The 13563-nt window shown below is 42.4% G+C and overlaps 1 protein-coding gene across 8 annotated transcripts in view; it reads right to left on the bottom strand.

Annotated features, from left to right (window-relative positions):
• Window positions 1-1635: 1635 nt before the first annotated feature.
• Window positions 1636-13563, bottom strand: part of Atpalpha (sodium/potassium-transporting ATPase subunit alpha) — a 159459-nt gene continuing 147531 nt past the window's right edge. For 7 of the 8 annotated variants that reach the window (XM_037423158.2, XM_075892995.1, XM_075892994.1 and 4 more), the window contains exons 16-19: window positions 12874-13048; window positions 11387-11517; window positions 6848-6949; window positions 1636-5334 (exon numbers count right to left, since the gene is read on the bottom strand). In XM_037423158.2, coding sequence (XP_037279055.1) covers window positions 5214-5334; window positions 6848-6949; window positions 11387-11517; window positions 12874-13048 — 529 coding nt within the window. In that variant the 3' untranslated portion in view covers window positions 1636-5213. The remainder of the gene's footprint in view (window positions 5335-6847; window positions 6950-11386; window positions 11518-12873; window positions 13049-13563) is intronic. The other variant, XR_012894926.1, reaches the window with a different exon arrangement.

The following is a 13563-nucleotide window of genomic DNA, read 5'->3' as shown; positions in this document are numbered from 1 at the left end:
TATATAAGCTTGGGCGTATGTTGAGAGTCCATTGTTGTGCATGAATGGAAGCAGTGTTTTTTTTAGGATTTGTAGCAGTCTCTTGCGTAAGAGTGGTTTGAAATTCATTTCTTTTAGTGTCCATTCAGAGTTCGTCAAGGAGGGTAAGCCCTCCACGAGACGTACTAAAAAGCGGATGGCCTTAATTTTTTTTGTCAAGGAATTTTTATTAAACATATCTGTAAACATAACTATAAACACATTCTTTCCATTAAACAAAAATGTTTTATTGTAGCTAAAGTGCAACAGTAAACAGCTTCGTTCACCTGAAGAGCCCTTTTTTTTATTGTCCTATGGTCGCAAAGTTTCGGAAACACTTGCGCACGCAAACAGTATTCTTCCACAAGCACATCCAGAATTAAGCCGAGGACTTGCTTTGAATTGTGAGCGTAAATCATCCCTTCAGTAGACAGCATATAACGTATTGCCCACAGCTAAATCACGCCGCTCAAAACAAATATTTGTTTTTTTCACCCCCTTCATCAACTATGGTATAAACACATTGCGGCACTCCACTGTACTTTGGTGCCACACGACGGGAGGGACTTGATACGGAGTGTCATCTTGAGACTGCATTGTGAACCAAAAACAAATCGGGCCGTGGCCTTGGCGATTAGTTATGGCAGCACGCTACCAGAACAAATCTCCGAGGCAACGAGCGGGCTCGTTACGAGCCAACCTTGAGCCAAGCTAAACGGCGGAAAGGCATCGGACACAAGACATCCCAAACGCTTGGCTTTCGTGCAACTCGGCGCTGCGACAATGTTGAACGGGTACGCAACCTGCTTTTCGAAGGTAACAGTGGCACCAAACGGACTGCTCTTCGCGGCAGTTGCACCTTGTACACAAACGTTTCGAGTCGTTGCGACAAAAGGACACGTTCCCGAGGACTACCCCCGCAAAATAATGGCCGTGGAGCACTTTAAATACGAGTTATTTCGGTGTCCCAAGTGACTCCAAGCGCAGAGAATATCTAACGTTTCCCCTTGAAAGCAAACGGGAGTGTTCCCTGCCATAACGCGCCGAATCGTTCGTGTTGCCCACCATTGGCATGCGCTGGACGGCATCGACAGTGGTCCAGCAAGTTAGCGCTAGAAAATGGAGGCACGCTGGAGCAAGCTGCACCGCGATGAGCAAGAAGGAAGGGTCGAAAGAAAGGAAACGTTGCTCCAATCTCAAGGTGAAATGATGCTAAGTCGCGAGCAGCGGCCGTTGCTGCCTCGTTGAGGCATCCATTTCAATTCCCTCCCGTGAACGGCAGTACTTGAGAGGCGTAAGCACCGTAAGACATTGACAATGCTTTCACAGAAGACTCCAGCTCATATCATGCAGTGCTCGAGCGCAAAAATACGTCGCACACACTCGTTTCTGCGCTCTTTCAAAGGTTAACGAGAATGATTTTCAAGTTTCCCTAAGGTGTCTATGCCCAGTTTTTTTTTAAGTAGTAGCACAGCACGCTGTTAAGACCCCCAAATGAGCCACAATCATTCACAGAGGCCGATAAGTTTGTGTGGTGGCAGTTTTTTTTTCGCTTTGTATAGTTTCTTTTCCCCGTATACAGACAAAGAGGAGTAAACAGAAAGAGAAATGAACAAAAACATTTCATTTCATTTTATTCCTCGAACCAGCTACTCCACTTTTCCATACAATAAAAATGCGTGCTAGATATAAGTGTCCGTAAAAATATTCCGTCCTTGCACAATTTTTTTTCTTTGTACCATCATCATTTCATTGCACACGCAAAGCAAAGAAAGGAAAATCCCTTATCTGCACCGGCTATGTTTTCCTTCGTCCCCATCAAATGCAAAAACGAGAAAGCAAGGGAAAAAGAGGAAGAAATAACAAAGGCCTGTGGCAAGTTATATGACAGTCACAAAAATGTAATTGTACGTATTTATATGTTATGTATAATATATAGCATGTGTCTTTTCTTTACACTTTTCTATAGAGCAATCTTTCTGAAATCTATACAACTTCATCGTGAAATGGTAGTATGCGCAGCACAAGAAAAAAAAAACAACAAGAAAAAGTCCCACTGAAAGAAATGCATCACGCAAAATACAAAAGGGGCAACAGAAACAAGCGCGTCAGTGACACCGAGCCAACAAAACAACCGAATCTACAGCCAACGGCTGTCGATCAATTCATCTCTCCACACAACGCGTGTTAGCTGTAAAACACCGGCCAAATCTGGAAAAAAGAACTACTCCTCTGGTGCATTTTGATTTTTTTCCGAGAAACCTTTGTTCCTTACCCCGCTCCTCACGCGCGAGGCAGAACAAGCGGCAGTGCATGCTTTGGACTGAACGAAACTACTTTTAAAACTTTCACAAGGACGTGATGCGCCTAAGATATAGCACGACACTAAAAGAAAGCAAAAGAAAAGAAAAAATAGCGAGGCATATAAATTATGCTCTGCATAATGAACAAGAATATGAATGACACTACACGCAACTTGCAGTGACCTAAACTCTTCATCACGCACGCCAAAGTCTCTTTTGAATATTGCACCCCTCCTTTTTAACCACTTTACCAAATGCCAGCACCAAGCCAGTTTCCATGAGAAACAAAAGGAAAACACGTACAAAATAGAGGAGGCTTCTGGGATGACAACAGCCCCCTTCCCAGACAGATCGACCCATAGAAACAAAACACAAAGTACATCACTCAAACTGGCCGAGAAACTCGTTCCAAAGCCTCGGCACAACGAGGCTTCCCAATCCCCCCCCCCCCCCCCCCACAAGCGTGTTTAAAAAGAACTACATGTTATGCTTTCTTGTCATTCAAATGGCAACTATGACAAAGCACAAACAAATTTAAAAGAAAGGAGTTACACCGGTGAAATGCAATGGTAAATGTACGCAAGCAGAAACTGACAGGCGGCCAGCTACGACCATCGTAGACGATCTTTCCCAGACAAAGAAAGTTCTGCTCGGCACGGTACAATCTAAACCTGTTACACAACCTGCCGCATCAACGCAGGGCAAGTACAAAGAAGCAGCAAGAAAAAAAAACAGGAAACAGGCTTAACTGTTAGCAATAGTAACAATAACCTCAACAGCGGCATGTGTTTCTATGTCTCTCACCATTTATACCTAGAGTTGTATGAATTCTCTACAATACACGCTACCAAAATGTTGAAGGGTATTTTTTTTTCTTTACCTAGCTGCACCGGGTGCCGGTCATGAGCAACGTCATCGTTGTCTCCGATCTCATGCGACTCTCTCCAGGAAGAGGAATTAGCCTTCGCCGATCTGATCCCTTCCACGGCCGAAAAACTACTTCACTTTGCAGGAAAAAAAAATAAAAAGTGTAAATAAAGATCCATTCTTACATATCTAAAAAAAACTTAGACACACTGCTGCAAAAAAAAAAAAAACTAGCAAGATTCCAGCAAATCTAGAAGTAGTAACAAAAGGAAACTGAATGAAGCACACTTGAGAACTAGCACACAGTGGTTGGTTGTGTGTATGTGTGTATCTGCGTGCAAGAAGTTCTCCTCGGTAAGCATCTGACTGTGATGAGAGTGATGACAGGGGACGAAAGAATGGCAGTGGGTGAGGAGGAAAGAGGCGCGATGGCAAAGGGCAGCAGCAAAAAGAGAAAGAACAAACAAACTGGGAAAGGAAATTGTGGAATGTTCACTCCCACTTGCATGTGAACTCACTAAGTGTTTTTATATTTAGGGTTCTCGCTGCAGTAATTGCTGCTACAACTTTGCAACTAAGAACACCGCGCTCAGAAGCCATCTGAAACGAAACAAGCCCGCAACTCTCATCACCTCGCCTCAATTTTTCTACTCCTGAACAGCTTGGCTCGAGTGCCTCAATTTTTCTACTCCTGAACAGCTTGGCTCGAGCGAATGCAAAGCCATTCTTTTTTATAAAGTTTTTTTCGTTCGCCTGCATATAACCTTCCTTTATTGAACTTTTTTCTTCCAAGTGTACCGACCACTTCATGCAAATACCCCATAAGAAAAGAAACAACAACGCGAGAGCAGGGTAAAATTTGTATGGTACACGACACACAAAGAGGAAAAGGAAGACAAAACGAAATTCTGATAATGGGATGATGCTGTTGTAGTAGTAGTAGCAGTAATAAGAGCACTGGTACGGGTACACACCCGTCAGCAACAGAAAAAAAAAATAGAGAGAGAAAGAAAACGACTGAAATTATAATAGTGATATGAAAAAGAACCGTATCTACATCACAAAAAAGAAAAGACAAAAGCATTCTCCGAGTGAGACACCAGAGTTTTCCGACAGAGATGCGAGAGACAAACAGTAATAAAAGAAAAAAAAAAGGCTGGCGGGGAACAGTTGCCGTGAAGACAGGGACTGGCAGCGGTCAAAAAGGGAGGAAACGGGAAGAATGGAAAAGGTCGGACGCGCTCGGTGTGGTATTTTTCTCTCCCCTCCACCTATTCTCCCGACCTTCTCCCTTGGCGGTCGATGACTGGGGCGCGGCGGAAGTTGGTCGGTCGGTCGTTCGGCAATTGGATGTGGCAGTCGCTGCAGCAGCAGCGGTGGTGGTGGTGGCCTCAACGAGACAACCGACAAGAAAGGGGGGGCACCTCCTCGTGTGCCGATCTCCGAAAAGCACAGTCGGCGACGGCGTGTGAGGCAGAGTAGCTGTGCCATGCCCTCTTCCCCTTTCTCCGCATGCGGTGGTTGGTATGGCCGCAAACGGCGGCCCAGTTTGCGGTCCTCCTCGAACATTGTCCGCAGCTACCAAACACAGCACTTGTGCCTCGGCGCAGCTCCCTTTTCCTCTTTCCTTCCCTCCCTTTCTCAATTATGTCCTCTCTCCATCCCTCCTTCTGCAGCAGCTTCCTCCAAGCATCTCAAACTACGAAGGTGCAGCAAATACTTTCCCTCCTCCCCTCTCTCTCTCCTCGCCTCCTAGCAACAACAACACTAAGGCTACTAACGCGAAAAGTGTGCCGCGCTTGTGCCAGCTTTTGTTGGTTGGCTTGGTACATAGTTTCTTCTTTTTTTCCCGTTCATACCGGGAAGGGTGGGAGGCAGGGCGGCCCCCCTGCCCCTCTTTTTTTTTTTTCATAAAAGAAAAAAATGCGATGGTAAAACGAAGGTTCGTTGAAAAAAATATAAAGAAGTAAAACGAAGAAGGTCTGTTGAAGAGAGAGAGATAAGAAGACTACGCGTGGGCAATGTTCAGTAGTAGGTCTCCATCTCGATCCACCCTCCTGGGTTGCGGCGCAATATGTAGCGACGAATCTCGTCGTACACGAAGATCAGGAGGGAAAATGGCAGTGCGGGTAACCACCAGTTGATCCTGGCAAGGCAAGAGCAATGATGTCGCATTAGCAGGCATGTATGGATATTTTAAAATTTTAATATTTGAACAAATATTACAGTATTAAAATTCACTTCGAGACAATTATTCTAAATATTGAAGCATTGGAAAGGAACAAATACATAAACTGCAGGTAACCGCCTGTGGTGGCTTCATTGCAGTGAAGCGCCATTATGCCGTGATTACATCTATCCAAGGGATTGATTTATTTGATTGACATGTGGGGTTTAACGTTCCAAAACCACCATATGATTATGAGAGACGCCGTAGTGGAGGGCTCCAGAAATTTCGAACAACTGGGGTTCTTTAACGTGCACCCAAATCTGAGCACAAAGACCTACAGCATCCATCCAGGGGAAATCTGCACTGTCACGAAGTCTCACTTCAAAGCTGTACATTAAAACATCAATTAATCTTTCTTTAATTCAAAAGCTTGTTATACCAGCTTGTGTGCTCCAAGTATGGTGAATTTTAAAACGGAGTACTTCACAGGTTACCGCTCGCAAGCTACCGAAAGTAAAATCCTGCTACCATTCAAAGTTACCTACCCTTCCCTTTCATTTAAAAAGAATGACATTTACACAGGCCTTGTTTCAATGAAAAAATAATATGCATATTATCTGGGCCATGACAAATATGCTCATTTTAATCTATTATGCAATATATACTGCTCCAACTTAATTAGGAATGATTTGACCAATCGCTATTCGTCTTGTATTGTCCTGGCCCTAAAACTTACAACTGATATTACCACAAACCAACACATTGGCAATTACCAAGATGCCAATTCAACAAGCTTTGACAACCTGAAGACGGTGTGGCTGTCTCCACAACTGTCTGCTACAGCCAGAAAAGCAAACACATTTAAGATCATCGCTATCACCTTGTGATTGGATTGTGAGTGATTGCGAGTTTGAGGGATCGCATACGATTACGCTATGTAAATGACTGCATGTCAGTTTCTTTAGAGCCCACTGTGTGTTGAATTTTAGCAGCTGGTCATGTGATGCCAAGTTGTGAACCTCCACACAGTAGATTCTGTAGATTCAGATACCTAGAATTTCCTCTTTGCACAGCTTACAATACATACTTGTTGCGGAGACATGTCCATAAGTGTGGACCAATTCATAGGGTTCATTAACAAGAGTTATGTTAATACTAAATAAAAGTTTGCGTTGTACATGTACAAAATTATTGTGTGCTTTCCTGTGCTTGAAGTCATGCTACACTACACAATATCCACCAGAGGCGAGGTCAATAACAGACTAAAAGAGTAAAAAACGCAAGGATGCACGTTCAAGGCAACATCTGTAATCTGCAGATTGCAAGGAGTACAGAAAACATTTAGAAAACCTGAAACAATCGTTTTAAGTCCTTGCAGGCAACTCAGCTATTTGAAATAAAATCAACAACAACCGATGCTAACACACTATTACTGTTTAATATTGGATTGGATAGGCAGCGAAAGTTTTGACAAGACTAAATTTCTTACTTCAGTGGGTACATCCTGAGACCTTTGTCCATGCCTGGGCAGTATGAGAGGAACGCAGCTAAGGCAGTCTCAAAAACTAATCCAAAGTTCAGGACATGGTTCCTGAAAGAAAAGAAGTCGCACTAAGAACAAGAACAATCATTCAAATACGTCAACAGAGCATTCATGTGGTTCATTACGACAGTCCTAAGGATTATGTAGCCATTTCATCAGAACTATACATTTCTTTCAAATTCAATGTTTTATAATTAGGTCTTATAGGTCACATCAACTGGTTCCCAATAGGACAAAACTTGTATTGGTATTATGGCACTGGCAATTATCTGCTGCCAGCCATTGCTAAAGGTCACAAGTACTGCACGACTGACATCAGGTCAATGCAATCTGAGCACACCAACGAAACTAGTAAAAGAACCCATCCACCTGCCACACGTTGGAACTTGGAACTAAGAGGTCCTTATCTACTGCACCTCAAGCTTGAAAGGAATGCTCCCATTCATCATTGCATGAACGAAGCACAATAAGAGTCTCCAATCTCTAGCAAACTTTTCTACCGTGCTAGAATACGCAGCGTGGGGGCGTCCCCATAGAGCCACTATCTGTGAAGCAGGCTCTTTGATCAAACCGAGCCAGCAGATGAATCAATGAAACTGATCAAATTAAATCAGCATGCCTACTAAACCAATATACCGTATTTACTCGCATAATCGGCGCACTCGCATAATAGGTGCACCCCTAGTTTGGTCGCGGAAAATTCGATTTTTTTTAAATTCCGCGCATAATAGGTGCACCCCGAACTTGGCCATGATCAGAAACGATTCTACCCCCCAGCGGTACAGTTGGAAGGCGGTCCCCGTACCCTGAAGAAAAAAAGAAGGCAAATCGATGAGCAAATAAAAAAAATTCGAAGTGCAACGACCTAACCAACGTGTTTGTCGAAATAAAACTTGAAAAAAAAAAAAAAAAGGTCCATGAGCGGAAAAAAAAAAAAAAACGGCTGCTCCATCAATTACTGATACCCCCGAAATCGCCGCGCGTTTTGGAGGTCACGTGTACAACGCCGGGGGCTCGATCGCCATCACCACCATCATAGAAAAAGAAAGAAACGCCATTTTGCAAGCGGTGTGCGTATGTTGTGGTCGTGTATTGAACTTTGGTTCCACCATGGGGAAGTACGCGAGCTACACGGCTGGGTTTAAACTGAAGGCAGTGCAGTACGCGCTGGAGCACGGCAACCGGGCTGCAAGCAGGCATTTCGGCGTTGGAGAAACCAGTATTCGGTACTGGAGGGACCAAGAAGAAAAACTTAAGGCAACGAAGAAGACACTCTGAATAGGGAAAAAGAGGAACAGCTACGACTTTTGTGTGAATAAATTTTACATGTGTGTGTGCAGTTGACGGCTCTCGCTTGTTCATTAAAAGGTACGTAGGTATGTTTGTTTTATGCTGAATTAATTGGTAAACGATAAAGTCGCCTTTTACTTGACAAGTGTGCAGATTCAAAGCACGAGAACCGAGTTGAAAAAATTTTCGAAAATTTTACCCCGCGTAATTGGCGCACCCCTAACTTCGAGCCGGATTTTCTGAAAAAAAAAGTGCGCCTATTATGAGAGTAAATACGATATCTACAATCTGCCTACAGGAGTTGCTCAAGGACAAAAAGTAAAAAATGCACAAGCTATAACCAAGGCTTGAAAATGACAACGTAGCCTATGACATACATGATGTTTCACTATATGATGAACCCCACGGTAGTGAACTGTATATTGTATCAAGACTGATTGTTGGCCTAGTTGGTACTTGTTTATTGACATACTTTAGCCACAAAATGTCACAAGCACAGAGTGAAGCAAGCCCTTTTGTGTTTCTTCACTCTGTGTTTCTGATAGTTAGTTCCCAGCTAAAGTAAAACATTACACATAAAGAACGAATTTGATTGTAACGAACCAATACGCCTACTGAACCCCCATGCTTATGAAACCAATGCACTCGGCAGGACACACATTTATAATTTCAATTTGCATAGAGGAACAATATGCAATAACCCAATACAGTCGAACCCCGCTACAACGAATGCCGCTTCAACGAAATTCCCCCTACAACGAAAAATTACCGGTTCCCCGTCAGCAGTCCATAGGAGTCAAGGCACAAATATTGTGACCACAACGAGCACTTTTTCTTCTGCCGTCCCACTTCAACGAAATTTCACAATGCAATTTCAGACTCAAATATTTATTGCTATACATACAGTAAACCCAATGTTTAACATTTCGATGCATTTTCAAAACGTGAAAATACGTCGACGGAGTCTAGTACACGCGTTGGCACCACCAGGAACCACCGCTGCTAGCAAGCATGGGCATCACCATTGCTCGATAGCAATGGCAATGGTGACGCCTATGCTTGCTGAACAGCGGTGATTCCTGGTGGTGCCAACGCGTGTTCTAGACTTCGTCGACGTATTTTCAGGTTTTGAAAATGCATCGAAATGTTAAAGATTGGGTTTACTGTATAGCCGCAGACGATTTGAAGCTGAAGCTCACTTGCTTAGTTCATGGTTTCTTTCGCGCAGCTGCTGGGTGCATTTGCGGAACGATGCCTTTTCCGATTCCAATGCTTATTTTGTTCGCGCTTAGCCAGTGTGGTAACTAATCAGAGCGGCTGTTCGTCCGCATTATCAACAAAATCAGCTAGCCGCGAGTGATGAATGATAAGAATGACATAAAATAAGGCAAAAGTCACCGCTCCATGATACCCTGCTGCCATCTCGGCAATTTGACGGCGGACAGCTGCTGGTGTTAACGTGTTAATGCAACTGTTCGGTTCGTTCACGAATGTGGTTGTAGTCATTGTTTCAGCATGCTTTTCACCATGGCCTCGCTTAGCATGGGTGAGAATCTTGCCGCGACACTGCTGGGATCGAATAAAAAGCAGCGGACACTTTTTGAATTTCGAGAATAAACATTCCTTTGTTTGGCTAGTTCGGATCGGCTATATTTTTTTGATTTCACTACAACGAAATTTTTTTCATGCCTTTTCAGTTTCGCTGTAGCGGGGTTCGACTGTATATTGCTCTAATTACCACAATTATTTCCCCAAGAAAAACCTTTTAACAGCACAAAAAGCTTGAGTGATTCTTATGAAGACTACTTTGTATCAGTGTAAGTCGATGTAGGATTTCGGATGGCCTTTATGAACTTAGAACACAGCCGCCCAATATTCCTGGTGCTTGTTCCACAATTTCCCGATATAACTAGATAACTGCATATTAGTTCCGGAACAAATTACAGCCCCACAATATGCGTGGTGCACCTCAGTCACTCTGAACAGGAGGCGCAATGCTGCGACTACTAAAACTTGATGGTACGAACAAGCTGTGTGCTAAATGAGCATTAGATGCGTAGTGAAGTTGTGTATGATTTGGTTGCATTCTTAACATGTCTACTGACTTGGCTAGACTATAACAGGAATAAACAAGGATAGCTACAAGCAGCTCTGCTTCTCAATTTCTGTCTGCCTGGCTTGAAAGACTGATATTCCTGAAACCTGCTGCACCAGTGAAGTTGCCAGCCCCATGGTTTAACGAAAAGCAACTCTATCAAGGTGGATAAAACCGTATCCAAAACAGTGCCTTATTTCTATTTAGTAGACTTGTGCAAATATTTGAATGCTTCGAATATTTGAACGTACTATACTACATATTTTAATTTAAATTATCGAAAATTTTGGAGTATTTAAAATGACCAAATAGATGCGTATTAGTGCGCATGTAATCCCATGTAAAGGCGATTTCACTGCAGTAAAAGAATGCAAACTGCAAAAATGTCTATCCAGGGCAACTCCGCACTTTCACTAAGCTCCACTTCAAGGTTAAATTAACATTTCTAAAGTATAATTCGAGCACAAACACACGACACGATCAATCACACATGCACACACCCAGGCATCAAACACACAGCACTCACTTCCAACTGATTTATTCATAGCTCGAAGGCTTGAATATTTACAGGGCACATGAGCGCACTAATACCATCGAAGGCCAACAGCATATATTATCAATATGTACAGTTGTTACAGAAATCTTGTACCAACTAGCCCAACAATAAGTTCTGCTAAATTAACATATTAATCTTGCATCGATTTATCTTATTTTGAATATTTAAAAGCTTGTAATACAGTCCTACATGCTCAGAGTATAGCAAATTTTAAAGCATAACATATTTTACAGGCTATCACTAGCATTCTACTGTATGTAAAATCCTGCTACTATTCAAAGTTGTTTCCAGATCCTCTGATTAAAAAAAAAACATTTGCACAGGCCTTCATTCAATTAAATAAAATAGTGCGCAGGTTAGTTAGGTCATGCCAAATATCGCTGTATGTCTGTATAACACAATTTGATTTCGATTCAAGCATGTTCAACTAAAATCTCTTTTCCCTTCAAACCTGAAATTCAGTATTTGCACAAGCCTACCATTTAGCAATTGGTGCCAAATTAAACTCAAGTGAAATTTAATGCAACTGGACAAGAACGCTTACTTCATTCCTTGGTGGACAATGGAGTTTCTCCTCGTTTTACAGATGATCAAGTCTGCCCATTGCACAATAACGATGGAAACGAAGAATGCTGTGTGGCAGGTATATTCCAGGGTCTTGCGGTTCTTGTATGTCTGCATTTAAAGGACAGAAATAATGCTCATAAATTACGCTGTTGACAAAGAAACTGGAAGTACTGAGAAAACCATTTTTTATACATCTGCAACAGCCATATCCATGTGCAATCACGCGTATAATTTAACGCACGTCAAAGCTAGGATACATGTGCATTGTATGCGAACATTACGAAAGGATTCTTTCACGCTTTAAGTTTTGATACACATATTCTTGTCTCCAGTACTTACAAAAACAGCACAAATTTGATCAAGCCTATCAACACAACAGACTTGTTCAAACTGCTGGCATTCTGAATGCCTTCGTAATATAGTAATGTTTTGTGTCAACCTCAAAAATGTTGCATCATTTCCGTGCTGAAGCAAAGAAACCAACTTTTAGGACAAAGAACTCAAGGGACCTGTATGAACACTGCGATGCTGCCTTCAAAATCTGTGTGGTACAACCACTAAACACTTTTCTTTTCCACATGTAACACACTGGTCTCTCACAAGAACCATTTTTACAGCAGAGCTGCAACCAGGCCTAAGCGTGGTCTTATTGCAGCACTGTCTTCTACCTGCCCTAAGAGACCTAACGTCTGGCACAAAAAATGCAGCTGAAAGTATGCATGAGAGCTTGAAGTGAAGGCACCAGGAAGAACTACTGCATGTAAATGTGAAAACAACTTGCTCAAAGTAAAAGACCTAGTTCGTGCTCATGTTGCACACAAATCTGTTTCATGTGAAAAACAGCACAGTTAGAGGGCAATAACCAACTATGGTTAAAACTATGGTTAAAATAACTATAGTCAAAACCATAGTACAGTTACCAAGCAGGTTGTAATGAGGGATTCCCAGTTAATTTTCGCTGCCCGGGGCTCTTTAATGTGCACTTTTTATGGCGTTTCCACCCTAATTATAATTCACTCACTAAGACCAGGAATAGATTGATTTGATTGATTTGTGGGGTTTAACGTCCCAAAACCACCATATGATTATGAGAGACGCCGTAGTGGAGGGCTCCGGAAATTTTGACCACCTGGGGTTCTTTAACGTGCACCCAAATCTGAGCCCACGGGCATACAAAATTTCCGCCTCCATCAGAAACGCAGCCGCCACAGCCGAGATTTGATCCCGCGACCTGCGGGTCAGCAGCCGAGTACCTTAGCCACTAGACCACCGTGGTGGGCATAATACCAGGAATAGAACTCATGCCTTTGCCTTTTGTAGCACAATTAATTAACTATGGTACCATAACAGGTACAGAAATTTTCTTTTTGTGTGTGCGCTAATATGTCTTCCTTTGTAGCCAAACTACTTTGCTTTGTGGGCCTTGAAGGACAGTATCGAACTAAAAAGGTGGCAGTTACTGACCCACTCTTGGCCGTATGAGTCCATGAGGTCGTTGACCGCCTTCGAGTCCCAGTGCTTACGTAGTCCAAGCAGTTTGCTTGGCCAGAAGCCGTTTTCGCCCATGATCACAAAGTAGACGAAAAATCCAGCCGCAGCTTGCATCATTCCAATCTGACCGTACGAGATAGAGATCAGCCTAAGGAGAAAAAGAATTGTTCACAGGTCAGCTTCACAGAATTCCAGCTTGACAAGAAAATATGACACACATTTTTATGGTATCGATGACAAGATTCCTGCAATGCTTGCTCTTAAAAACAGTGTGATTACTGACAAAAAGTTTCTCAACAACCACATACTTCAGCAGCAGAGTTTTTTAATCACTATGAAACTTACTAAGCTGAAATGAACACTTGCAAATGCCACTCATAAAAAGCTTAATGGGGTTTGTGCATCACATCAGCTAATAATAATTAGCATGTCTGCTATATTCGCATTAGTAGTACATGCACAAAAGATTTGCAATATTTAAATTTTCTGTTAGATATACCACACAGAAGAATTTAGAAGAATTAATACAAAATATACTGCCACAACAGGAACTGAACATTTATATAACCATACCTATTTTTAACTACAATTGAAAAAAAGTGAGAACTAGTAATTGTAAACATTATTCTTTAGAAAAAGATTACTTTCTGCACAACTCTTCAC

The sequence above is a fragment of the Rhipicephalus microplus genome, chromosome 4 (genome assembly GCF_043290135.1).
Source record: "Rhipicephalus microplus isolate Deutch F79 chromosome 4, USDA_Rmic, whole genome shotgun sequence".
Taxonomy (NCBI): Eukaryota; Metazoa; Arthropoda; class Arachnida; order Ixodida; family Ixodidae; genus Rhipicephalus; species Rhipicephalus microplus.
The sequence above is the reverse complement of the archived record's forward strand: the minus strand, read 5'-3'. Positions and strand labels throughout refer to the sequence as shown.